The 27,894-nt window shown below is 46.2% G+C and overlaps 1 protein-coding gene across 1 annotated transcript; it reads right to left on the minus strand.

Annotated features, from left to right (window-relative positions):
• Window positions 1–2,894: 2,894 nt before the first annotated feature.
• Window positions 2,895–14,085, minus strand: LOC102566713 (cytochrome P450 1A5). Its single transcript, XM_006273144.4, has 7 exons — window positions 13,902–14,085; window positions 10,470–11,332; window positions 6,318–6,438; window positions 5,503–5,592; window positions 5,292–5,415; window positions 4,275–4,361; window positions 2,895–3,228 (listed from the first exon to the last, which is right to left on the minus strand). Exons 2-7 carry the CDS (start codon window positions 11,313–11,315, stop codon window positions 2,922–2,924), a joined length of 1,575 nt encoding a protein of 524 aa, XP_006273206.1. The 5' UTR covers window positions 11,316–11,332; window positions 13,902–14,085; the 3' UTR covers window positions 2,895–2,921.
• Window positions 14,086–27,894: the final 13,809 nt, after the last annotated feature.

Here is a 27,894-nt window from a genome sequence, read left to right on the forward strand (position 1 = left end):
TTTTTTGTTGTGGGCTTGTACAGCACCTAGGCCAGACAGATGACAATGGAATAGTTCTGGATCCTACTGTAATACACCGCTGAAACTATCAGCCTTCAGAGTTCACTCCTGTTTTGCCTTTCCTACAGGTGTTCAGGATAGTGTAATTACATAGAGGAAAGCCAAGTCAGGTACTTGCAGGGAAATAATGCAGCTCCCTAGTAATTAGAGAGGAGAGGAACTTGAGAAATTAGTTGAGTTTCACACCAAGATGCTAAAAGTTTAGACTGATACCTAAGATGGGTATGTCCCATTTTACACATACATACATCTGGAAAACCCTGCTGCTATAACACAAACAAGTAAAAGACCCAATTTCCCCTTCCCACAGCACAGCTGACTGGTGTTACTTCATGTAGATTGGTGTAAGTGAAATCAGACCTGGCTCAGGAATGAAGTCTGGGAGAAAAACATGATCCATGAAGAAGATTCTAGCGTATATGAATGTCCTGGCAGAACAAAGAACTGAATGTGTATTTTGTTAACTCCAACTAACCTAAAACTTGTTGCTTTCTTACTGTAAGTATGAAGAAATGCTACAGGTTACAAGACAGGGCATATGGGAGGGAAAGATGGAGTTGGGGCCAGCTCCTTTAACTGCAGGAGTGAAAGGGGCTAGGGGAAGGCTAGTACATATGGCTGGGATTAAAAGAAGTGTCTAGGAGACACTCTGCAAGGATGCTGTCCATGCTAAGGAGCATCCCATTGACAGTAGCTAGAAAGAAGGCAAACCCATACTTTGGTCTCTTCTGTAACATCCACTTGAACAATGGGGTCTGTTGAGTTGGACACTTGATTAGGACTTGGTAACCTGCATTGTATTCCCAGCTCTGCTACAGAGCCCCAATTGACCTTGGATAAGTCACTTTGTCTCTTTGGGCCTCAGTTCTCCCACCTGTGAAATGGGAATAACAATGGTTACTTCCTTTGTGAAGTGCTTGTAGATCAATGGGTGACCAAATGCTTTACCTGGGAGCTAGGTGTCACTTTATTTTCTTGTTTGTAGGGTGCAGACGGAGCTTGACAGCATCTTGCTACAGATCCACAGGCATTTGTTGGAGCCTTGCACTGGACTTGGATCAAATGTGATAAGCCCAGCTGTAAGTGGTTGCTTGGGCTGGGCAGTCAGAGCCAGCTGGGTGTGAGTGCTAGACACATTGCTTCCTACTGTGCTCTTGACTCTGGAAACTGCTTTTCCTTAAGCATACCAGCCTGTGTGTAACCTTCCAGGATCAGATGGATGCTTACTGACTTCCTTTTTCCAGATGGACAGCATTGATTCATCTTTTCTTTCAAAGCCCTCTTTAAATTCACATGGGAGAAAGGGTTTGGGGGAGGGAAAGCAGGGTAGGATGTGTGATCATGTAACCCTTTTAACATTTGTGAGAGATGGCTGTGGACAACACTCACTTGCAAACATCCAAAGCTGCATCTAGTTACCCTGTCTGTTGTGTTCCGTCCCAGCTGGAAGTGTTAATCACTCCAGTTAATCTTCTCCCCTTGGGGCTCTTCTGCATTGCCTTGCTTAATCATTAGTGTGATCGTACCAAATTCTCACTTCCTCTCTATTTTCTTACATCCCTTACGATTCTTCTCTTGGATGGAAGCTCAAACTATGGTGTTGTGTTTCTGGCCAGTTTTATGGCCCATGATTCATTATTAAGACAGCCACAGTTGTTAGGGCTCTTTAAGATTTGTGTTTTTCTCCAGGCAAGCTAACTGCTGTGTGACTGCAGTCAAAGCGCTAAGGAACTTAACCATTTTAAAAAACAACAACAAAAAATCTATTATCTCTTTTCAGGTGGGAGTGGTGTGCCCAACTTGAAAATACACTCCCTTGAAAATCCCAACCTTCATCTGCAATATAGAAGGCAGGGTGGCCTATGCACATCATAGACTCTCTTATTCAGCAGTGCATATGCTTTCATAGGCAACAGCTTACCGTGACATGCTCTGACCTGGATTTATTCAGCTGTGCCTTTGAGACACATTCCCAGGTGTTCTCTCGCCATCAGGGCCCAGCTAGCCTTAATCCCCCAACCTTTTTCTGCTGCCTACTGCTTGACCACTGAGAACAAAGTGAGATGTGCTAGGGGCCAACTCCTTGGCCTATGGTGCCTCAGCTGTACCTGTCTCGCCCAGGTCTTGCCAGCTCTTAGCAGAGGTTTTGACTGCCAGAAGAATCATATTCTTTGTTCTGTCCCACACTCAAAAATTACAGATCCCCTTGTCTACAGAATAGGCCTACTTGTTTGGCCAAATGCTCTGACACTGCTCGTCCCACTGATAATAAATTATAAGTAATGACAAAAAGATTTATTATAAAAACAAGAGGAATCATAAGAACCAGTAACCACATGTTGAGATACAGACAGGGATAAAGGCATAAACAAACAAAAGAATATATTGGAACAATGATTTTGACCTCCCCTCTCCACACACCCCTCCTGCCCCCCATCTCAGCCGTAAGCTCTAACAATGCGACTGACTTGGGCATCAAGTCAATACAGATTTTAAGTACATGATTGATTTCTAATTATATGGGTAGCTCCAATAGCTTCAAACTTTCAGCCTTCTTCTGTCTCTCCTGAGGACACATGAAAAGAATATACCCTAGTAGCATTCAAGAAGAAAGCCAGTGGACAATCCCACCCATCACACCCACTCTCTAATAGCCATGGATGATCTAGGATTGTCCTGGAAAGCCTGTTGTGAGTCTCTAGGCCAGTGAACTGAAATTAGATAATGGACAGTTGGTAGGGGGCCAATAAATCAATTCAAAGGCTTTCTGGGGCTCAGTTAGGATATAGACCTCATGAGCCAAAAATCAAATGGACTGAGTTTCTCCTATTCAATCTCCTAAAGATTAATGTTCCTGTAGGTCACTGGGAGCTCTTCATTGGGAAGCGCTGCTTGACCTGGAAGTGCTCACATCTCGTATGCTTCATTGTCAGTCCATAATGAGGGGTCATATCCACCTTCTTTCCATCACATACGTTGAACTCCAACTGCTGCAGCAGGGTGGTCAAGAAGAGGAAGATCTCCCATCTGGCAATGGACTCACCAATGCACTTCCTCTTTCCCAAACCAAAGACCAGCACCTTCTCACCATTTGTCTTGTTTACTTCAGTCCCTTCAGCATTGAGGAAACGTTCTGGGTTGAAGGTAGATGGGTCTTTCCAAATCTTCCTGGAATGGAAAGAGCAGAACATCTATCACTGGCTGGAGAGAGGAGGCTGGGGAACAGTCAGATGAATTTGGATGAACATTAGGGGGTAGGCTGAGAGCTGAAACTGGGAAGCCTTGCCTTTAGACGCAACACCCATGTGCCTTTACTCAGGGATGCTTTTTCAACTTAAAATAATATATCGGAAGCCACAACGCCCAATTAAACTCTAACGATGTCAGTGGTTGATCTATCCGCATCCTTGTATGTAGCCTTGATAAATGTAATCTTGTCACATTCATACCTATTCAAGAGGGTGCTGGAAAAACAACCTTCCTCATATCATCCATTCCTCTATATCCCTTCATTGGCTCCCTCTCAACCCCCACCCTGTTCTCCATTGCATCTAACACAAGCTGCAGATGTATTTAATAGGCAGCCTAGCAGTCCACTTTCCTCTTGAACCCCTGCTGAGCACAAACTGAGGAGAGATCTCCATGGAGCTGCCTGCAGTAGGACCCAGGTTCTTTTCCTATCTCACAAAAATACCCCCCTGATCATTTCAACTGCAGTGAGATTTGCTCCCTGCAACCTAGTAGGTCTTGGAGGAGGTTTGATAGAAACCAAGACCTCTGCATGGACTCTATCCCCCAGCAGCCCATCCCACCTGATACTCCCTGCCAGCCCAGTCCCAATAGTTTATAGGCTCACTCCCTCCCTGACTGTCCATCTCTATGTCCTCCCCTTCAATGAGTTCCCACAGACCATTAGAGAATGGGGGAAGCAGGGAAAATGCAGGTCCCATACAGCCAGAGCTACCTCATCTAGGCTAGTCTCCAGAAACAAATTAAGCTCATTAGGGCAGAAACTGTTATTTCCGTTTGGTTTCAAAAGAACCTAGCATAACACAGAGAAGTTATCACAAACACAGCACCCTCACAATCAAGTACCAACCAGTCCTACTGAAAGTCTGTGGAAACGATATGTTCTATCTGAAAAACAAGGAGCCTCTGCGTTGATTGGGGTAGGTCGCACACTGCGACATAACAGAGACTCTGAATGCACTTACTCATCATGATTGACTTGCCATTGGTTGATAAACACACATAAATCCTTTGGGATGTAGTACCCATTCAATATGGTGTCTCTGGTTGTGCTGTGAGAAGAGAGTAAGGTTAAATCTGGAAAGCTACAAGGCTCCTCTTCATTCTCAAGGCTTCAGTATTGCAGACAAAGACCTGGGGGTTACAGTAGAGCATAAGCTGAATATAAGCCAACAGTGTGCTCTTGTTGCAATAAAGGCCAACAGCATACTGGATTGTATTAACAGAAGTGTCACTTGCAAATCAAGGGAAATGATTCTTCCACTCTATCCAGCACTGGTGAGGCCTCAATTAAAGTATTGTGTTCGGTTTTGGGCCCCACACTTCAAAAAGCATGTGGACAGACTGGAAAGGGTCCAGCTCAGGGTAACAAAAATTATTAAAGACCTGGGAAGTATGACTTTTGAGGAAAGGCTGGATGAACTAGGGTTATTTAGTCTGGAGAAGAGAAGACTGAAGGGGGATTTGATAACAGTCTTCAAATACCTGAAGAGCTATTACAAAGAAGATGGAGATGGACTTTTCTCTGTGGCTGTAGGGAACAGAACTAGGAGCAATGGCTTCAAGCTTCAGCAGAGGAAATTTAAGTTGGAGAGTAGGAGAAATTTTCTGACTGTGAGGATGGTCAAGCACCGGAGAAATTATGGAATCTCCATCCCTGGACATTTTCAAGAGCAGGTTGGATGGGCACTTGGCTGGGATGGTTTAGTCAGGGATGATCCTGCCTTGAGCAGCGGGCTGGACTAGCTGACCTCATGAGATCTCTTCCAACCCTACTTTCCTAAGATCCTAAATGAGCTCCTGGCACATATAAGTCAGGATATGGCCCATGAGGAACCATTCTAGTGAGAGCTGTACTTTCTAAATCCTGATTTTGTGTCCCTCACAAAGTAATGAAGCAAGTCAATGGAACTATTTGCAGGCCAAGGATCTGCTCCATGAGAGCTGTTCCCCCCAAATTAATTGTATTCCTAGTTACATACCAGTGTGGGATTGTGAAGGGCAGGAAGGAGGAATGTCTGAACATCTCTAAAATAAAAGCTTCCGTGTATGGAAGCATGGATCTATCTGCAAGCCTGGGTCTTCTCTCTCTGCCAATGTTCTGGTCTAAAGTTGTAAAGAAGAGGAAAAAGAGGTTGGAATGTGGCCATCTGAAGAGAGGCATTTCAACTCTGATTAAAGACATGAGCTCACCTAGTTCTTCTTGAATCCTTTTCTGAATGTCGGGATAACTCACAAGATACATAAGACTCCAAGACAAAGCAGTTGTCACAGTGTCAAACCCTAGGCAGGCATGGAGGAAAAACAGATATGTGAACATAGGTCAATGGTATCCCTATCTCTGAATTTTATCAGATTTCCCTGGATCATGTTAGATTTCACCTTGCACACGCAGAAAGCTATAATAAGAAACTCCTTGTTATAGTTGTTCAGAGCTACTCCACTCTCATTCAGAGAACCTGGTGATTAGTCCATGTGAGCCTGGATGCATACTACATTTAAATTAATGGAATTCACATTGGTTTTGAACACTGATGTAAATTAGACAGGGGTCTAATTGACCCCAGCATTCTTTCCTGCCCATGACAGGGGGTCGGACTTGATGATCTACTTAGGTCCCTTCCGACCCTACCAACCATGACACTATGAAAAGCATTAGAATGGTCAAATTTATAGCTAGTGTCTGCAAGCTGCTTTGATCAAGCAGAAAGGATGTAATCCAGGGATCTCAACCAATGATGGTGGAGGCTAGGAAAAGTATGATAGGAGCTAGATCCCTCTAGATATACCCTGTTCATGTGGTCTCCCTCTAAAGCATGCACTACTGCCAGTGTCACAGACAGGATACAGGGTTAGATGGTCTGAGCCAATATGGTGTTTCTTATGTTCTAATGGGACAATCTGGCATCTGATGCAAGGTGGGATGTGGCCAGGGCACTAAAAACTGTAATCCAAAAACAGAGTCAGCTCTGGCTTTGGCATTGAAATCTGAATGAGAATTATCTTACCAGCCCCAAAAATGTCATTGACAAGGTTGACAATCTTTCCCTTAGGGAGTTGAATGTTGACATTTGCTTCTGCTTTTTTTGCCTCTTCAATCAGTGAGTCAGTGATGTCTCGAATGTTGTCCTGAAAGAGGGAAGTTCAGATAAAGAGGGGAAAAAATATTCCAGCCCTGTGAGCACAGAAATAAGGTAAAGAAAGAACAGTCTACTGCTAGAGAGACCCTGTGTGGGAAAAACCAGTACCCCTGACTCAGAAATGTCTTAGGTACAGTAGCTTAAGAGAACATGTTCTTCCCCCTATAAATAGTCAGAACATTTTCCTGGGCTGTTAAAATAAGGGCATGAGAGTTCAGACCCTGAAAGTGCAAAATGCCAAAACAAATTATGGTCAGATTGGTATGGACTGTGGGGATTTTCACCTTCCCCTGTACTGGGGGGCATGGCCCTCTTCCTTGGATCTCTTGTATGTGTTCTAACAACACTTGCAGCAGCAGGATGCTGGCTGCCATTGTCTCCCTGTTTTACCTGTGGCAGGTTAGGGTGCTGTGCCTTGTGGTTGTGTGATAATATTAACTGTGTAGTTTCAGGCAAGGATTTGTATGGGATGGTTTGGATAGGGATGACCCTGCCTCAAGCAGGGACTAGATGACTTCCAAATGTCCCTTCCAGCTTTACTTCTTTGTGATTTTATTATGTTAACCTCCACTTTGGCACATACAAATAAACTTCTTAAGCAAATTAATACTCAATGCATGTGGACAAAGAGAAGTTTAGTGGTACAACAGCCCACACATCTTATGTCTTAAGATGTTCACAGAGGTGATAGGGATTTGACTGCAATATTCTTGGCGCTAATACTCTGGAAAACTCTGGAAAAAATCATTAAGGATCACATTTGTAGAAGCTCAGCAGGGGAAATAATACTGAAAGGATATCAGCATGGACTCATTGCAGGTAGATCCTGCCTGACCAACCTTGTTTCTTTTTATGACCTGGTCACAAAATACTTAGACGCAGGAGTCGAGGTAGATGACATCTACCTAGACTTTAAGAAGGCCTTCAATATGGTATCTCATTCTGTTCTCATAAATAAACTGACAGGCTGTGATACAGATGATTACATGGTCAGGTGGGTGGCAAATTGGCTTGGGGTCACACCCAGAGAGTGGTGGTGGATGGGTCGGTATCGACCTGGAAAGATGCGGGCAATGGAGTCCTGCAAGGCTCGGTCATTGGACCGGTGCTATTCAATGTCTTCATCAATGACTTGGACAAGGGCATGGAGAGCACCCTGTCCAAGTTTGCAGATGATACCAAATTATGAGGCAAAGTTAACGCAGCAGAGGGTAGGGAACAGATCCAAGTGAATGTGGACAGGTTGGAAAAATGGGCAGAATGAAATAGGATGGAGTTCAGCAAAGACAAGTGGAAAGTGCTGCACCTGGGCAATACACTTACAGGCTGGGGGATGACCTTCTCAGCAGCACAGCAGTGGAAAGGGATCTTGGAGTCATAGTTGACTCCAAGATGAACATGAGTCATCAATGTGACAAAATGATCAACAAGGCTAACCACACTTTATCGTGCATTAGCAGATGCATGACGAACAGGTCTAGAGAGGTGATACTTCCCCTCTATGCGGCACTGGTCAGACTGCAGTTGGAGTACTGCATCCAGTTTTGGACGCTGCACTTTAAGAGGGATGCAGAGAATCTTGAGAGGGTTCAGAGGAGGCCACTTGTATGGTCAGAGGCCTGTAGGCAAGACCCTACGAGGAGAGACTGACAGACCTAAATCTCTTCAGCCTTCGCAGGAGAAGGCTGAGAGGTGATCTAGTGGCCATCTACAAATTCATCAGGGGATGGCAGCATGGAATAGGAGATGATCTATTTACTAGGGCAGCCCCTGGAGTAACCAGGAACAATGGCCACAAATTGATGGAGAGCAGATTTAGGTGGGCATCAGGAAGAACTTCTTTATGGTAAGGGTCGCCAGAATCTGGAATGGACTTCCAAGGAAGGTGGTGCTCTCCTCTACCTTGGGGGTCTTCAAGAGGAGACTGGACAAGCACCTAGCTGGGGTCACCTGACCCCAACGCTCTTTCCTGCCACAGGCAGGGGGTCAGACTCAATGACCTACTGAGGTCCCTTCTGACCCTAACATCTATAAATCTATTACTATGATTCTCTTTCAGCTGAAATAGTTGGCAAAAAAGTAGTGTGGTCTACACTAACAAAGAATTTTTCCAGTCTTTCTAAGTGGGTGTTGGAATGAACTAGCTAGCATGTACATGCCTTCTGTGTGTCACAGGTCTTGCATGGGTAAATTGTAATGTATGAGAGGCAAGGGTTTTTTTGTGATACCCTTTACTGGACTATCTGTATGCTTGGCAAAGGTGTTGGATAGGCCTTCAAACACAGAACTCCCTTTTTCGGGCTCTCTTTTGAACTATAGAGCTGCTCCAATAAGATAGCAACAAAAAAAGAAAACCCCCAAAACCCATAGTTTTGATACATTTCCTGGACCATTATAGCTACAACAACAGAATCCAAGGTTTCAATTATCAAGGCTCACATTTGTGAGAGCCCGGCAGGGCAAATTATGCTGAGGGGAAACCAGCATGGGTTTGTGGCGGGCAGATCGTGCCTGACCAACCTAGTCTCTTTCTATGACCAGGTTACGAAACGCCTGGACACAGGAGGAGGGGTGGATGTTGTATACTTAGACTTCAGGAAGGCCTTCGATACGGTATCCCACCCCATACTGGTGAACAAGTTAAGAGGCTGTGATGTGGATGACTGCACAGTCCGGTGGGTGGCGAATTGGCTAGAGGGTCGCACCCAAAGAGTCGTGGTGGATGGGTCGGTCTCGACCTGGAAGGGTGTGGACAGTGGGGTCCCGCAGGGTTCGGTCCTTGGACCGATACTCTTTAATGTCTTCATCAGCGACTTGGACGAGGGAGTGAAATGTACTCTGTCCAAGTTTGCAGATGACACAAAGCTATGGGGAGAAGTGGACACGCCGGAGGGCAGGGAACAGCTGCAAGCAGACCTGGATAGGTTGGACAAGTGGGCAGAAAACAACAGGATGCAGTTTAACAAGGAGAAATGCAAAGTGCTGCACCTAGGGAGGAAAAATGTCCAGCACACCTACAGCCTAGGGAATGACCTGCTGGGTGGCACAGAGGTGGAAAGGGATCTTGGAGTCCTAGTGGACTCCAAGATGAACATGAGCCGGCAGTGTGACGAAGCCATCAGAAAAGCCAATGGTACTTTATCGTGCATCAGCAGATGCATGACGAATAGGTCCAGGGAGGTGATACTTCCCCTCTATAGGGCATTGGTCAGACCGCAGTTGGAGTACTGCGTGCAATTCTGGGCGCCACACTTCAAGAAGGATGCGGATAACCTGGAGAGGGTACAGAGAAGGGCAACTCGTATGGTCAAGGGCCTGCAGACCAAGCCCTACGAGGAGAGACTAGAGAAACTGGACCTTTTCAGCCTCCGCAAGAGAAGGTTGAGAGGCGACCTTGTGGCTGCCTATAAGTTCATCACGGGGGCACAGAAGGGAATAGGTGAGGATTTATTCACCAAGGCGCCCCCGGGGGTTACAAGAAACAATGGCCACAAGCTAGCAGAGAGCAGATTTAGACTAGACATTAGGAAGAACTTCTTCACAGTTCGAGTGGCCAAGGTCTGGAACGGGCTCCCAAGGGAGGTGGTGCTCTCCCCTACCCTGGGGGTCTTCAAGAGGAGGTTAGACGAGTATCTAGCTGGGGTCATCTAGACCCAGCACTCTTTCCTGCTTATGCAGGGAGTCGGACTTGATGATCTATTGAGGTCCCTTCCGACCCTAACATCTATGAATCTATGAATCTATGAACACTCCAGCCCTACTGTAACTTGTAATGGGTATTCTTCTTCCTTGATGGAAAGGTCCTGCTTCTTTAGGGGAAGCTTATTAGTTCTATTGTGCTTTTCCTATGAAGATCTGAGTGCCCATCACCTGCTGTGTAACCATACCCATATATACTTAGGTGATCACAGATTTGTTAGCGTATAGCATGCAGCAAGAGGAGAAGCAACTAGAAGATGCTGAAAGGCAGAGGATATCTCTCAGATATGAGATGCTAACTGAGAGTCCCCAAGCTCTTACCTTCTCAAAGGTCTCATAGTGCTCTTTAACCATTTTCTGAAGGTAACTGAGGATCCTGTAATTGAATTCCTTAAACTTCTTCAGGGACTGGCTGGGCAGATACTGAAGCACTGGGATGAAATCTGCTGGGTTCCCAGAGGCTGTCACTTCTATAAACTCCTCAGTCTTGTTCACTATTCTGAGCAGTTCTTGGTCATTGTGACTGTGTCGCTTGCCAAAACACATGGCACAGATGACATTGGCCACAGAGATCACCATGTACTGACAGGGATCAAAACTCCCCTGCTCCGTCATCACTTGCAGTAACTTTATGATGAGGTGGTCTGCTTCTGTGGAGACGTGCTCTTCCACGAGGCAGGTGGAAGAGGTGGTGGGGCTGGGCGAGACTGAGAAGGTCTTCAGGGCATTCTGGGCTATCTTTCTTCGGGCTCTCCACACCTCCCCTGAGTCAGTACTGAAGGCCAAGCTCTCACCGTCTGCAACATTGCGAAAGCTGTAGAGATCAGGACGTCCCATGAAGTCCTCCCCTTGCTTCACTAGGGCTTGTCTGATGGTGTCCAGCCCACTCAGGACTAGCACAGGTTTGGTGCCAATCCGTATCTGCATCACGTCTCCATACTTCCGGCTCATCTGAGTCAGTGACAGGTGTGGGTTCCTCCCCACCTCCAGCATGTTGCCTATCAGGGGGTATCCCCTGGGTCCAGGGATTCTCTTCAGCCCATGGGGGATCTGTTGCTGAAAGGATCTGATGATGATGACAATCAGGCAGAAGATAATGGAGGTGATGATAACCTCAGTGACAGAAATGATTCCTTGGCTTCCCACCAGCAACATTGCAGCCTTCATCTCTATGTCTATCAACTCTAATCAAAACAAACAACAGGAAATGTGTGCCTGGAGTCAGCAAAGGGGTAAAGTCCACCGAACTTCATACTCTTCATACATCAGTCATTAGAGGACGATACCAGCTGTCCTTATATAGCCCTAGCTGTGTTTGGTTCAAGCTGATATATAACATAGCTAAGTCCCATGTAATCATAGACTTCTATACCTAGCTCTTTAGCAGCACGGAGGACAAGTGTCAGTAGAAGTTATGGTCCATAATCTGCTGCCATTGAGATCTAAACATCCATATGGTCTGAGTTACAAAACTGCCTCGGGTTCCTCTGAAAATCACAGCCCAAGGCTGCAAGTGGATCTGTCCCTAGACAGGGATATGACCCACTTTATTCACCTGTGTGTTAAAGGTATGGAGGATGCATTGAAGCCCTCCCTGCTGTTTAGCCAGTTTCAGCAAACTGGCTCTTCAACTCCAGGCTTCTTACAGGCTAAGACAGTCCTCCTATTATAAGTGTAACTTCTAGAGCTCATGGCAGGAGTCAGGAGATCTGCAGTCAAATCCCAGCTCTGCTACAGGTTTCCTGTGTGACCTTCAACAAGTCACATCATCTCACTGTGCCTTGGTTCCCCATCTGTAAATCTTATAGCAAAGGGTGTTGTTGGGGTAAATGAACTAACAGTGTTTGTAAAGCACAGATGGAAAAAGCCATCTTACTGCAAAGATTTAAAGTCCCATAAGCATTTTGCTTTCCTTTCTGGGGAATTGTTTTTTTCACTGTATCTGTACAGTGGTAGGAAAAGAAATGTCTAGAGTAGTTTGAAATATATGGGACCCTGAAACATCATCTCTGCCCTGGGGAAGCGGGAAGGAAGAAATGTTGGTTTGTTGTTAACTGCTCAGGCTACTGATAGATCTTAAGCTCAAAGCCAGATCTTCAGTTGGGGTAAATCAGTGTATTTTTATACAGCTACCCCAAGGGTCTGGCCATGGACATTTATCCCAGTCCTACATGAGATACACTAGTTGAACATCACTTGGGGAAAATGGTCAAATGCTGGTTGGACCAATTCTATGGAAAACAAGGTCTGGTTCTGCAATGGAGTGTGTTGGACTGTAGTGACAGATTTATGATTTATTTATGAAGTAGCATCAGGAAATCAAAATGAATCATGAAGTAATTCCCTTACAGGAAAGGTCCAGTGTTAATGCTAAATGATCACTGTTCTATTGGTTTTTTAATCATCCCACAGAATACAAGGGGGAGAAAAATCTTTGCCAGAGAATCTTAAAAGATTATTCCAAAATACAAAAGGAGAGATATCCAAGAGGACTTTCTTGCTAAATTCCATAAGGCTGAAGAGAGTTTTTGTTTCTTTAATTGAACTCCTAAAATATTATAGAAAGTTGTTGATTTCATCACTATTAAAAACAACAGGATTTTTGCATCATGGCTGATCTACTGCATTCTGAATATAATGATTATTTCCAAAAAGAACCTGTAGTTTGGGACACAATGGGCATATTTAGCCTGTAGACTTACGATGGCAACTACTGATACTTCCAATATGCCATGCTGCTTCATGCAATCTACCTTTGAACAGGAAGCAGTATAACCACAATTGCATGTATTGTAGGTAGACTAATTAGGACTGTTGGTTAAGTGTATTATTATAGCCTTCAGATACACTGTTTATGTGAGCTGAATAGTAAGGATTAGTCCGATCCTTACTACTATCAACATATAAGCCAAGATCACTCCAAGTGTCTAGTGACATAGCTCCAGCTTCTGTATCCTCAAACAAGCAGGTTGAAGGAGCTGATTCTTCCCTTCCCTATGTGCCCCACCAACCCAAAAAAAAGGAAGTACCTGACTTTGCTACTCACTTCAGAAGAATGTGAACATATAATAAGAGACAGATGCACACACAACCCCAACCTACAGTCCTCCATGAGCTTTTGAAACTACCCTTTTTTTTCAAAAGTATGCAAAGATAAGAGCTGTGAACCCACCAAATGATACCTGCTTGTTTCAAAAATGTGATGGAGCCATAGGAGATGAAAGGCCAGAGCTAATGGGGCTTAGTCCCCGCCAAAAAATGCAGGGCAGTGGTGGCAGCGCAGAGGACCACACGTGCCCCCCAGATTTGTGCATGGGATGGAGGCAGGCTACTGCTGCAGGCTGGACTCTGTGCCCTGGATTTGTGCTTAATGCTACATGCCTTCCACACGCTGGCTGTGCCTGCTCCACATCCCTTGCCTGCCCGGCGGTGGGAGGCACATGGTGTTGCATGTGGCTCCCAGGCAACGGCAGCGTGGCGCAGAAGCCCAGCCCATAGCAGCAGCCTGCCTCCATGACACCCCACACACAAACCATATGGGCATGTGCCCCCCATGCTTCCCTGGGATGCACACAGTGGCGGGAGCCCCCCAGAGCCCCTAGACGAGCCGCCGAGACTCCAACCATCCCATGACTCACCCTGGCTTTTGGGCCCCATTCACCCCAGCCTCTGCCCCTGCTGCACTCCCTCCCTCACGGTGTGTCCTTGATCTGTGCCCCCCACCCCATGCCCCTTCCTCTTTCACAGACTTACCTGCTGGGGCGGAGGGTGTATGTGTATGTGTGTAGAAGTAATTTTAAGTTTAAGTTTTACTCAGCCCCTCCAAATAATATTTTCTCCCTCTGCCTATGAACAGAGCCAAGTTGTAGTTATTGTCTTCAGCTGGATGCTCCTTAGTAATAGAGGCACCACCTCCAGTGAGCCGGGAACCCCTGCTTCTGGAGAGCCAGGTAGTGGAAAGGTCTCTTTTGGACAGCTCTATAAGCACCTCCCCTGAAGCCTGGTTGGCCAACCATTCTCTGGTCACATGGCAAAAATAAAGATAATTGCAGTTTTATTTCATGGAAGTTCACCACGATAAATAGTTACATAATAACTCGGGTCTGCTACATAGCCTATCAAAGAAGGCAGGGGGAGTATATCTATTGATTTCAATACACTTTGAACAAAGGAAAGGCTGAAAGAGTGAGCATTATTTAGTCTGGAGAAGGGAAGACTGAAGGGAGATTTAATAAGAGTCTTCAAATACCTGAAGGGTGATTATAGAGAGGAGGATGGAGATGGGCTTTTCTCTGTGACAGTAGGGAACAGGACTATGAGCAATGGCCTTAAGCTGCAGCAGAGGAAATTTAGGTTGGAGATCAAGAGGAATTGTCTGACTATAAGGTGGTTGAGTACTAGAACCGGCTGCCTACGGAGGCTGTAGACTCTCCATCCCTTCATCTCCATCCCTGACCCTTGGCTAGGATGGTTTAGCCAGAGATGATCCTGCCATGATCAGGGAGGGGGTGGGCTAGATGACCTTGTGAGGTTCCTGCCAGCCCTACTCTCCTATGATTGTAAAGCTCATAGCTTTCAAGAACAGGAGCCTTTTCAGCCCTGAGTTGACCAGTGCTCATGTCACCCTCAGCTTCTTGGGCAAGATGACAGTGACTAGGACATGCGTGGAACTGCTGTGAAGCAGCTTGCTCCTGCTCCTTTTGCTCCATTGCACTAGCATGATGTCTCTCATGTCACATCTCACCAGCCTATTCCTCAGACCTGAAGTTGTGGGAAGCAAAAAAAAAAAACTTCGATAAAGGTCCATTTTCACTTGTGATTGTCCCTGAAATGGTTTGGAAAATGTCCATCCTCTCCAAGCACCGCTCTGGTGCTTAGGGTGCCCAAGGGCAGAGTTGGCATTGTGGCAAGTAAGGCCAAGAGGCAGCAGGTGAAGGCAAAAAAGACACAGAGCTGCAGTCAGGACAGGAGGTCAAAGTGTAACAGGGTCCCATTCAGAGGCAGCCAACCCCTGTTTGCCACTCAGGATCTAGTTAAAGATTGCCCAGGTTCGCGTGAGAAGCTGTTTACTGAATTTCACCATTTTTCCCTCCCTGCTGCCAAACAGATTGGGAACAGAGAGAACCGAGAAGGGAGGAAAGTTCAAGGGGGACAGGGAGTTGGGACAGGAGAGGGGGCAGAGAGCAGAGGAGATGACTTGCGTGTGAAGGTAGCAGGAGCAGAGAAGCAGGGAGCCGTATCTTGGGAAGCCCCAGAGCAATGTGAGACCAGCCAAAAGTTGCTGACTCCTCTGTGTCTTGCCCAGATAGGGCAGAAACACACCACGAGCACAGAAACAATAGCAGAGGAAACCTGCATTTCCTCCCGGTAGAAGATGCTCCATCAGTGTGTGAGGAGATGAACAGGCTTTGCTGCCTCTAGGAGCAAATTTTCAGCCCCAACTTCCAGTGGGATTGATCCACTTAGTCTGATGTTTGTAAAATGGGTCAGCCCTCATATAGATAAGTGAGCTGGATGGGGAGAAGGCAAGGAGGCTTCCATTGCCCATTAGAGATGCCCATGAAGAGAGCTCCTCCAAAAGTTTGTGTTCATTCCTACTCTCCAAAGAATGATTGGCCCACAACTATGTTTTGGGACTTGAAATCAGCTGTGAAGTGATATCCAAGGGAAGAAAAAGGAATTATTTTCATTGATGGAGAATTTGAGATCATCAGCTTCAACCCCCTTGAGTCAAATCTCTCAGGAGTGGCCTCTTGCTTTCGATGTCTCCACTTTTGGGTGTCTACATTACAGGGGTGCTGCCACCCTAGCTATGCAGGCATAGGTGTGGAAGCAGAAACCCCCAGTGAGGTGCAGCATATGCCAGCTTGGCTACATTACCTCCCCAAATAACAAAACACTAAGCTGACAGAGGCCATCTGCAGCCAGCACTACTGTGTCCAGACAAGAAAGTTTAGCTGGCATAACTATGTCACTAGGGGGTGAGATCTTTTCATGCTCCTAGCTAACAAAGCTAGGCCAGCAAAACTTTCTAATACAGACCAGAACCACAGTACAAAATTCTCATATGTTCATAAACCTCTCCTATAATGTTTAGTCCTTGTCCAAGATAATAAACCCCACTCTCAGTGAAAAGCTCCCAGCCAAACTCCCCATAAATATTTCTGACTCCTTCTTCAGGCAATATCTTTCTTCAAATGTTATAATAGTCATTCAACGGCTATAGTAGGTAAAGAGGTACAGGGTGTGTATTTGAGACAAGCACAAAGAAAAAAACCAAGGAAATGCTCGTAAAAAAACTGAAAACCTTGTGGATGCAATAGCAATGTGGAGAATTTAAATACACAACAGTTACAGAATTCCAAAACGATGGCTCCCGTGGGAAGATTATCTCTGCATAATTATCACTGTGAGTCTTCTTGATGGGATGATCCAGTGGCTATTTTCTACCCTTACTTTTAGGGAAATAAAACAGAGTGGCTGTATAATCTGTTGCTATTTTACACAGCCGAACCAAGAAATCGTCCTGTGAACTTTGAATTTTTTTTTTTATTAATATATTTCGTATTCCAGGTCAAATCAGCCAAATCAGTTCCAAATAATAGCGATTGAGCAAAACTCAATCATTCCAACAACCATATTGATTGAGCAGGCAGAACTTAATCATTCTAAACACCATGTATGGGGCTACAACCAGTGAGTATCCTCCATCCCAGGCTCTTATGCCAGGACTTCAGATACTCCCAAATCCATTGGCAGGCATCCTACATGCAGGCCCAAGCCTGGTGGTCTTGGGATTCAGATGCCCTACCTGATCTTAACCCACAAGAGGCCGAGTCACTTGATCTGAACCAAAATATACTTTCTTTTTTTTTTTAAGAAAAATTTTTTTTGTCCAAGTCAAATCAGCCAAATCAATTCCAAATCCATGAGTCATTCAAGAACCAGATGTGGCTCTGCTAACGGCAAGCATCCTCCACCCCCACCTGGGGCTTCAGATGCTTCCAAATCCTTTGGTGGGCATCCTACGTACAGGTCAAGCCCAGAGGCTTGGGGTTCAGATGCCCCCAAGTTCCTCAGCCATATGGCTGCAGGAGCAAGCTAGGGAGGACTCTCCCATTTCCATAAAGTCGGCATTTACCCAAGGTCTTCCCACTGGAAGTGAAAGTGGCAAGCTAACTATACATGACATCAGTCAAGGTACTACCCCCTTCAACATTCATAGCTTTCCCCAGCCAGTAGGAAAGCCACCCTCATGGTCTTGGTGTTTCCCCTGCCTGGTAAGTATATACTTTTTTTTGTTTGTAAAAATATATATTTTTTGATATATATAAGGTTATATATATCTACACTCCTAGTATCACACCACAAAGAAAAACCTTCGCCCATTACAAAACCCATACCACGCACCCATCCAAAGGCACACTGGCCACCTGAACCCATTACAATATCCTCATCACACGCAACACGCACAAAACAAGCAAATCCTGGTCCCCCAGACCAGGCAACACTTCCCTTCCATCCCTGCCCTGCTTCTGGGGTCACATACTCAGTTCAAATGTCCTCTCTGTCACTGTCGCTCCAGCTCCTGCTGCAGGGGCCACTGCTGCTGTCGCTATCGCTATCCTCTGTTCCGCTTGTCCCTTCCTCTTCTTCACTCTCACTGCCCCCTTCTCCACTCAGGGGACGTCTCTGTGCCAGGTGGCTTTGGCCGCGTTCTCTCTATCCTCCACTACCAATTTCTGGTAGTAGGTCTGGAGTTCACTCAGAGCCATTTTGACGCAGGCCACTACCTCTACGTCTGTGTGCCTGTACAACAGGAGGTTCCTGGCCTTCCACAGGGCACTCCTGACGCAGGACACAAACTGATTGAACCGGGGCAATGGTGTTTGGCGGGCTGCTCGTACAGTGGGCTGACGCTGGTCACCGCATCACATAGCTGCTTCGTCCTTTTCCATACCTCCCTGGTGCAGGTGCAGAGCCAGAGGAGGTGGTCAATCATCTCGGTGGCTCCATAGCAGTTGAGCCATGGGCAACTGGGTCTCCCCAACTGCCCCTCTCTATGTCTCCGAGCCCTCACTGGTAGATCTCGCTGGGCTATGAGCCAGTTCAGGTCCTTGTGATCTTTGCACAGATCCTTGTGGTCAATGCGCTCCCACATGGCCTGGCATGCATCACCTGGGAGCAGGTCCACGGGCAACGTGGTGTCCCTCCGCCTCACCATCTCCTGGATCTTCTTATGGTTTCTCATGGTTGCTGGGCCTGTGCTCTACAGACTGTACAAACTGCAGCACTGGTTAAGGGTCTCTTTAAGGGGCCAAGTCTGAGTGTATCTGTAAGGTATTGCCTCTAAAGGAACCATGCCTTCCTGGTCAAAGGCCTTACAGAAAAGGTCATTTGGCCCAATACCTCAAAGGTGCTACTAACAGAGGATCTTTTGCAAAGATTACAGCCTGGAAGAGGTCCATAGTACAGTGGTTCCTTTCTAAGCTCCCAAGGATGGGTTAAAAGGGTTGCTGCTCAGATGTGTGATATTTGTGTAAGGCCTGTGAGCAATGGCACCAACAGCTGATCCCTCCTCTCAGGCAACCAGCTCTGCAATGGAAATCAGAACAAAAGTGCATGCAGTAATAAGAAATGAACTTTAATTTCTACCCAGGAGAACTTGTACAATCTTTTCTTCAATGCCTGATGAAGGGTGTTTGTGCCCAAAAGCTTGCAATTAAAGATTTTTTTTTGCAAAAATCTTGTTGGTCTAATAAAAGATATCATCTCTACTACGAGTCCTCATTGCAATAATGAGAGGTCTATGCTGCCCTCTCAGCTACCCTGCCTCCTGCTAAGACAGGGAAGGTGTCAGGGCTTATCAGAGACCTCATTTCAGTGGTAGCACTTTTTGACCCAGTCCTGACTCTGGTTAACGATTGTCCAGGTTTGCGTGAGAAGACTATTGGCTGAGTTTCACCACTGTTCTTCATTGCAAATGGGGAAGAGGGAGGCAGTGGCAGGAGGTGAGCCAGAGAGATAGGGGAGGTGAAAGGGGCAGCAGAGAAAGAGGGCAGAGGAGTTTGATCCACCAAAACACACTAGCTGGAGCATGCTCAGGCCGGACATCTTGTGAGAAGGGAGCAGAAAGCTGCCCTTTGGTGAGGTCCAGGGAGCCCTTGACCACTGTGCCTCACCAACCTCTTCCCTCTTGTTTGGTAACAGGAGTCCTTTTGTGTCTGATAAAGGTTTGCACCAGGGTGAAATTTCCCCCTCTTGTCCATGGCCACTCTGGGAGACATTGCTTCTCGTGTCCATACTCCCTGTGTGGAATAGCGGCAGAAAACATTTGGCTATTTCCATTCCTCTTGCTGAAGAAGTTCTTGGGCAGGATTTCCCTCTAAAATAGGGCTGTCCTGCTTTTGAGTGGCTGGAGGCAGCAGGCACCTCAGCCACATTGGTTACATGCCTCCCCCCCACTTCAGCCACACGTTCTGCACACAATGCCACATGACTTCATGCTACACGGCAGGCACCCCTTGCCCCTTCACTGCACTGTGACAGTACCCCCATGCCCTGCACACCAACCCACCCCACCCATAGTATGTGCTTCCTGTTCCTTGCCACATCATGCAGTGGGCACTCCTCTCCTCCCCCCGCTGTACCATGCTGCCATGCAGTGTCCCTGGGTTCCATCTCCCAGAGCTACCCAGCTACGGGCTTCCTTGGGCCTGTTGGCTGTGCTGTGCTGCCCTTGGGGCAGGAAATGGAAGTGAGAGGAAGGAGAGGGAGCCCGGGGACTCTGGTAACAGCAATAGCTGGAGCAATGGGGGAAGCAGTGCCCAGAGCAGGAGCCTGGACACCACAAGTTAAACCCTCAGGGGCCGGTTGCAGCCTGTAGGCTACCAGTTGCACAGCCTTATCTTAAAAAATCCCAAATGTCCTCTTATTCCCATACCTCTCCCTGCACTTAGGGCCTTCCCCCTCTATCCCAGGGGATCTAGTCCTGCAGCTTTTTGGCCAGAAGAAAGTCTCTTTGGCTCTAGGGCTGTCCACGTGTCATGGTTCCCATTCCTCTTCACACTTATTCCTTCTATGAAGACCTTTTTTATACCAGCAGCAGAGAGCATTCCCAGCACCCCACCAGGGCTGATTTGTATCCAGGTGCTACTGGTGACTCCTCCTGGTTCCAGTGCAGAAGTTGAGGTGCACCCTGAGAAGGCACCGCAGATTCACAGAAGTTTCACAGAAGTTTAGGGCTGGAAGGGACCTCGTGAGATCATTGGGTCCAGCCCCTGAAGGGATTGTGGCAGCTGGCAGAAGGCACAGGACTCTCTAAACAGTCTTTCAGCTGGCTGCTGGTTGGCAGAAGGAGCTTTCTTTTGCTTGGTGTAACCCAGCTGGTAGAAGTGGGGGTACCATGTGTTGGTACCATGTCATTCCCCTTCCCCTCATATCAGGGTGTCCCTTTCTCCTTTGCGTGACTGAGGATCTGTGCATGGCCCCCATCCCCCCCTTCCCTCCCCACCCTTATTATTTGTCTGGAAGATAAGCCATTCAGGATGTCAACATGTTAAACTCCATGAGGAGGCCAGGCAGAGATGACATAGGGGCATTGTTATGCTGGAAGGCATTAATCATCAAATCAAAGGGTTGAAAGGGACCTTTAGGTCATCTAGTCCACCCCCCTGCACAGATGCAGGATTTGCTGTTCCTAAACCATCACAGACAGATGCCTATCTAACTTCTTCCTGAAAACCTCCAATGAAGGAGATTCCACAACTTCCCTAGGCAGCTTGTTCCATTGTCCTACAGCTCTTACTGTTAGGAAGTTTTTTCCTGGGGTATGAGCTAAGTCTGCCTTGCTGTATTTTAAACCCATTTTTAGACAGACAAGGTTCTTTGAGTGAATCTGATATCTTTTCTTAGACCAACTCAAATTTAAATAAAAGATATCAGATTCACTCGAACCTTGTCTACCTATCTCCTTAGACCAATATGGCTACGACCTAGTACCTACACCCCTTTTAACATTTTTGTCACTCATCTCTGGATCCTCTCCAGTTTCTCTGTATCAGTGATTCTCAACCAGGGTGATGGGGCACCCTGGGGTGCCGCCAGATCCTTTGAAGGGTTCCTGGAGGTATGGGGAGATAAGTGAGATATGAGGAGATAAACAGATATGCTAAGCAAATAAACCCAGGCTTGTCCCTGCATGGCAGATCCCCCACCCCCACTGCCCAGCCCCTCTGCAAGGAGGCAAGCACTATAATATATCAATTCATTTTTTAAGTGGGGTGCTACTCAATTCACAAATTATGGAATAGTGCTTGGAGTCTAATGAACAGTGCCTCCAGCCCAAAAAGATAGAGAACCACTGACACTGTTCTATATTCTTCTTGAAATGCAATGCCCCAAACTGGACACAGTATTTCCCTAAGTAGAATGGTTAGTGATACATCTATCAACTCTTCGTGCTACAAACACATTGCCCATGTGCTTGATATGTCAGCTGTATAAAACAGATAGCTCTCTGTCACATTGGACTTTGACTTGTCCAGCAAGATTTAAGATGAGATGAAGTTTTACTGTGTTTAAAAAGTCTGGTGGAGGCAAAGCAGTATACAGTTTAACATGAGCTAAACTGGTAGTGCTAAGCCTTTAGCTAAGTTCTTCCCAAAGCTTTAAGATTAGACCATGCTAAGGCATTGTTCTTTGTCTATATAAAACAAATGCAAAAGTCTAGAACTCTTGGTTCAGAGATGATACCTTTTATTAGACCAGCTAAGAAATTGCAAAAAAAATTATCTTTTTGTGCAAGCTTCCGGGCTCACACACCCTTCATCTGGCTCAGGGAAAATTAAAGATGGTAAAAAGTCCCCATAGGTAGGAAACAAACTTCATTTTTGCACAGAGGAAGCTAAAGATAGAAATCAGTCCTTCTAGCTTACAGAAAAAGGGTTTTTTTTGCAGTTTCTTAGTTGATCTAATAAAAAGTATCATCTCGGAACCAATAGTTCTAGATTTTTGCATTTCTTATTGTCTCAGACCAGCGCAGCTACCAAATACAACCTTGTCTACGTAACTCTTTTCAAATGCATTAGTTAGAATGTGCCAGCTAACTTATTCTAAGGCTACAGTGCTTATCCTACAAAAAGGTGCAAAGCCATGAATTTACACCAGATTATACTTACTTGGCATCTAGCCCATGGTTTTAAATAAAAAACTAACTAAATAAAATGCCTAAACCTTCACAATCTATTCAAGCAGTAAGGTTTTACAGTAAAAAAAACCATTTTTTACCCCCCAGTGACATTGGTGTAAGTCTGTTCCTTTAACTCAGTGAAAACAGGATCTGGCCTTTCTGGCACACACAGCCAACAAATGCATTAAGGCTTACTCCTTAATTATACAGTGCTGTATATATGCATTGCAAAGTATGATGTAGTCTTTAAATTTAAGAGCACAGGAGACCAGAACACAATTATAGCAGTATTGATCCACAATGATTTTCCTGACTGGAGCAGATTTATTCTTGTGTAAGTGACATGAAAAATGAGGCCATTAAGGTTTTGCATGGCATGTTTTATTGTACAGTACAATTTTCCCCCATACTCCTTGTGATACATAGATTGATGCACATTAAAAGGGAAGCATTTATCTTACAGTGATATTGATTTAACTGCGATAAACCTTTACATTAACATTCTTTCACCAAGTCTTTAAGTACATTGTGACATCAGTTATTTTTTTTAATAGAACAATGAAAATATTCTTTTTTATTTTACATTTTTAACTGTTTGGTTATACATACACGCACAATATTTCTGGGTACCACTTTGTGACTTTTCTGTGTTTAGAAGGTTGTAGAAAAATGTGTCTTTTGTATCACATAAATTATAGATTCACACAGAAGATTCACAGAAGTTATGGGCTGGATGGGACCTCATGAGATCATGGGGTCCAGCCCCCCTGCTCTGGGCAGGAAAGACTGCTGGGGTCAAATAACCCCAGCAAGGTGTGCATCCAAATGAGGTTGTACTATTGTGTGCACACAGAAGATGCTAGAGTTAAAGCAGTATATTGAAAATTAACTGTGCATTCCCTGGATTTGATGCAAATAACTGTACAGCCCATCCAGTCTGTTAACTGAATAGTGTGTGTGGAAATTCCTGGACTATAATAAAAGTAGATGGAAAAGTGATGATCATGCAGTGTTCAATGCTACAGCAGCTTTGGATATACAACTGGGGAGGCCTCTGGAATGCAGGGTTTCTTTGTGCCTGTGCCATTTGTGGGGCAGAGGGGCTCTCCTTGCTGTGCATGGATATGTGTGCAATGGTCCATGCAGGACTGCTGGGGAGAAGCATAAAGATATCAGCCTCTGCAGTGAATGTTGTGTGCTCTGCACTCCTGCCTACCTCCTTTCCTATTGCATTCACCCTGAAAGCCAGCAGCAGTGAGGAACCACTGTCACACCCAGATAGGCCAGAGTATCTCATGGGTGGTAGAGCTCAGAAGACCACATTCAGGGGATCTGTGTGCTATGCAGCATCAACTGAGTTGGATACAACTTTGTTCATGCAGAACTTTTCAAGGTCAACCCTTGGGAAAATTGGCCCCTTGCCCTGTACTAGGGTACAAGTGACATGGCTTTTGGCACCATTACACTAGATGCATTATACTTGCTGCCCCTTCAAGTGACAAGGTGCTAAACTGGGCACTTTTTAACAGATAGCACCTCTGAAATTGGCTCTCAGGGTACAAATGTAGCACTGACAACCAAGCCTGACCAGATGGCTTGGCTTTCAATAGACTGATCCCCCTTGGCATGTAGAAATGCTTCCTTTCCTTTCTCACTTTCGAGCTCTCCTTTCTCATCCCCTCCCCTGTTACATTTCAAATGCCAGATCTCACCATCCAACCAGATCCTATCATTCCATGCAGTATGGGCTTGATGGGATTACACCATGCTTAGATTTTCTGCTAGGGGTAACAGTGGATACTGAATTCAGAAAAAAAAATGATTTTAGTGTGATAAGAGCCTGCTGGGCATTTCTGACATCCAGAAAAACCTAGGGTACTAAGTTGTTCTTTCACCCAAAAAACTAGTTTACAAAGGGGTGGAGTGGGGGCATATAGGTGACAGAGGTGTGTTTGTGTTAGAGGAGCATGTGCATGTAGTCATTTCAATGTGTGTTTGTATGTGTGTGAGAAAGTGTGTGCTTGCGTGAGCCGGTATGTGCCTGAATGCCTATGCTGACATGTGTGAGCACACGCACCTATGGATGTCTGCATATGTGAGAGCATGTGTGCTTGGTGTGTCAGTGATGACATGTGTGAGAAAATGTTTGCATGTGTTAGAGTGCTTGTTGTAGAGAAATACATATTGCTGTGTACATATACATATGTGTGAGAGTGCTGATATAGAGAAACTTGTAGTAATGGTCTTGTCGTAGCAGTGATGGTCCAGGGAAGGTGCCAGAAGCAAGATCTGCTAGGTAATATCATTTATTGCTGTGTTAATGATGAGAGAACCTGTGTGTGCTAACATCTGCATGAATGAGAGCATGGGTGTGTCTGTGTGTCAGCACTGGCCTGCATGAGAATGTGCATGTGTGTCAGTTTTTATGTGTGTGAGTGTCCTGTGCATGAAAGATGGTGAGTGTCTATGGCTGAGAATGTGTGTGAATGTGTGAGCGAGTGTCTGCTGCTGGGTACGTGTGTGTGCATGCATGTGTGTGTGTGTCCATGGCTGAGTATGTGTGTGTTTGTCTGGTCATGGCCAAGTATGAGTGTGTGTATGTGTGTGTGTGTGTGTGTGTGTGTGTGTGTGTGTGGTCATGGCCAAGTCTGTATGTCTGTGTATATGTCCCCATGTGTGCATATCCATCTATGGCTGAGTCCCTGTGTGTGTCCATGGCTAAATATGTGTGTGTCTGCCTAGTCATGGTCGCATGTGTGTGTGTGTCCATCCATGGCTGAGTGTGTGTGTGTGTGTGTGTGTGTGCATAGCTGAGTATGTGTGTGTTTGTCTGGTCATGGCTGAGTACAAGTGTGTGAGTATGTGTGTCGGGGTGTGTGTGTCCATGGCTGTGTGTGTATGCATCTGTCTGTTCATGGCCAAGTGTGTGTGTGTATACGTGTCCCTGTATGTGTATGTCCATCTATGGCTGAGTCCCTGTGTGTGTGTTTGTATGTGTGTCCATGGCTGAACATGTGTGTGTCTGTCTGGTCATGGTCGTGTGTGTGTGTGTATGTGTGCATGCATGTCCATGGTTGAATATGTGTGTGTCTGTCTGGTCATGGTCGTGTGTGTGTGTGTGTGTGTGTGTGCATGGTTGAATATGTGTGTGTCTGTCTGGTCATGGTCGTGTGTGTGTGTATGTGTGCGTGCATGTCCATGGTTGAATATGTGTGTGTCTGTCTGGTCATGGGTGTGTGTGTGTGTGTGTGTGTGTGTGTGTGTTCATCTATGGCTCTGTGTGTGTGTGTGTGTGTGTGTGTGTGTAAGCCAAGGGTGGGCAAAATGCGGCTCGGGGGCCGGATGCGGCCCACCAGGCCATTCTATCTGGCCCACGGGGCCCCTAAAAAATTTAGAAAATTAATATTTATCTGCCCCTGGCTTGCTAAAACTCAGTAAGTGGCCCTCCGCCCAAAATAATTGCCCACCCCTGGGGTAAGCCTTCCCAGCTTTTCGTTCTTGCCTATCCTCCTGCTCTTGGGATTCGCCCACAGCGAAGCCAGCCCGTCCACCCACACCCACCGGAGGGGAGGCGCTCACTGCTCTCGGACCCACCAGAGGGAAGAAAGTGTTGCAGGCCATGTTCCCAGGAGCGGCCAAATGGGGGGCACTGGGCAGGGCAGGGGCATCCACAGTGTCTTGAGTCCCTGCGTGCCTGGAACATCCCTGCTGCCCTGGGACTGCTGCACATGCACCTGGGACGGGAACACACCCGCACCCCGCACTCTAAGGAGCTCCCTGCAGGGGCTGCAGCCTGGTCCTGCCATTAACAGGGGAGGTGCAACCCGTGCAAGGGGCTGGTGCAATGGGGCTGGAGAGGTTCCCACGATTCATGCAGAAGAAAGAGTTAAAATAGCAACACAGCGTATGTGTATGTGTGCATGTGTATGTGTATATGGTTATGTGCAGGTGCATGTATATATGTATGTATGTGCACATGTATATTTGCATGGGTATGTATATGTGCATGTATATATGTATGGGTACATGTAGTTGTATGTATATCTGCATGTATATGCACATGTATATGTGCACGTATACATGCATGTATGTGTACATTTATGTGTGTGTGTATGTGTGTGTATGTATAACTGCATGTATGTGTGCATGTATGTATATGTATGTGCACAGGTGCATGTATGTGTATATCTATATGTGCATGTGTATGTGTGCATATATATCTGCATGTATGTGTACAAGTATATGTATATGTGCACGTATGTACATGTGCACATATGTACATGTGCATATATGTATATGTAGCCTTCAGCCCCTCACAGCCACTCAGTTACAGGGTTACAGTTCTGGCTTTTCTCCCCCTTCCTTTGGATCTAGCCAGTTTTGATTGAGCTCATTCCATGTAATCCCTCCCTCCCCCCAGCTCTCCCCCTCCCAGTCTATGTGATCTAGTAGGAGCACTGAGAATAAAAAGAAAGGATGGAGGAAGAGAACCGGGAAAGGGGCAGTAGAGGAATCCATTTGGGGAGAAAACTTAACAATAGCTTTCCCAGAAAGATTTCAAATCTCCAGGTCCCCAGGTCCCCAGTTGAGCTACTCATCAGAGATGACACAGTCCTGGAGGATGAGGTGTGAATGAACAAGCTGGGCTGAAACGCAGTCAGGTAGAAAGCTCCCACTCCTTGGGATCTGTGAAGTCCCTGGCATGTTATCCTTTCCATGCGAACAGGGACTAGCTGCACTCACCCAGACCCCAGGTTTGGAAGGGGATCTCCAGCACTGGCATAAAGTCTTGTCATTCTTGCCAGGTGAAATGGTTGAAGTGTAAAAACAAACTTCCTGCCTGAACAGGTTTGAACGCGAAAGCACAACACCTCTGCAAACCTCCATCCTCCCAAGGGTGCTTCATTTGGTATGTGGCTTATTCTAGACCGTGCAGATGGAGGTCCTGTCTGCTTTCAGGCTGGACACTAAATTTGCCATGCCAGGGGGCAGGTGTTGCCTGTGTGGCCTGAGCCCACCCCTACCCCACACATTGTATTCTGTCTGCTCCACCCCAGAAGCAACTGCATTGCAGTGGAGCTGCATGTTGGCAAGTCCCTTGAGATAGTACTCCAGACATGGCCTGCACATTTTTGACTGCATAGAGTGCTTTCTGTGTCCAGATTTGGGGCCCCCACTCTCTACAACTTGTGGACAAGTTGGAGACAGTCCAGCAGAGGGCAACAAAAATGGTGAGGGGGTTTGGGGGCATGATTTCTGAGGAGAGGCTGAGGGAATTGGGCTTATTTAGTCTGCAGAAGAGGAGACTGAGGGGAGATTTGATAGCAGCCTTCAACTACCTAAAGGGTGGTTACAAGGAGGATGGAGCTGGACTGTTCTCAGTGGTGGCAGATGACAGAACAAGGAGCAATGGACTCAAGTTATAGCAAGGGAGGTTTAGGTCGGATATTAAAAATAAAAACTTTCTCATTAGGAGGGTGGTGAAGCACTGGAACAGGTTACCTAGAAAGGTGGTGAAATCTCCATTCTTGGAGGTTTTTAAGGCTCAGCTTGACA

This window comes from Alligator mississippiensis, chromosome 11 (assembly GCF_030867095.1).
Source record: "Alligator mississippiensis isolate rAllMis1 chromosome 11, rAllMis1, whole genome shotgun sequence".
Lineage (NCBI taxonomy): Eukaryota > Metazoa > Chordata > Crocodylia > Alligatoridae > Alligator > Alligator mississippiensis.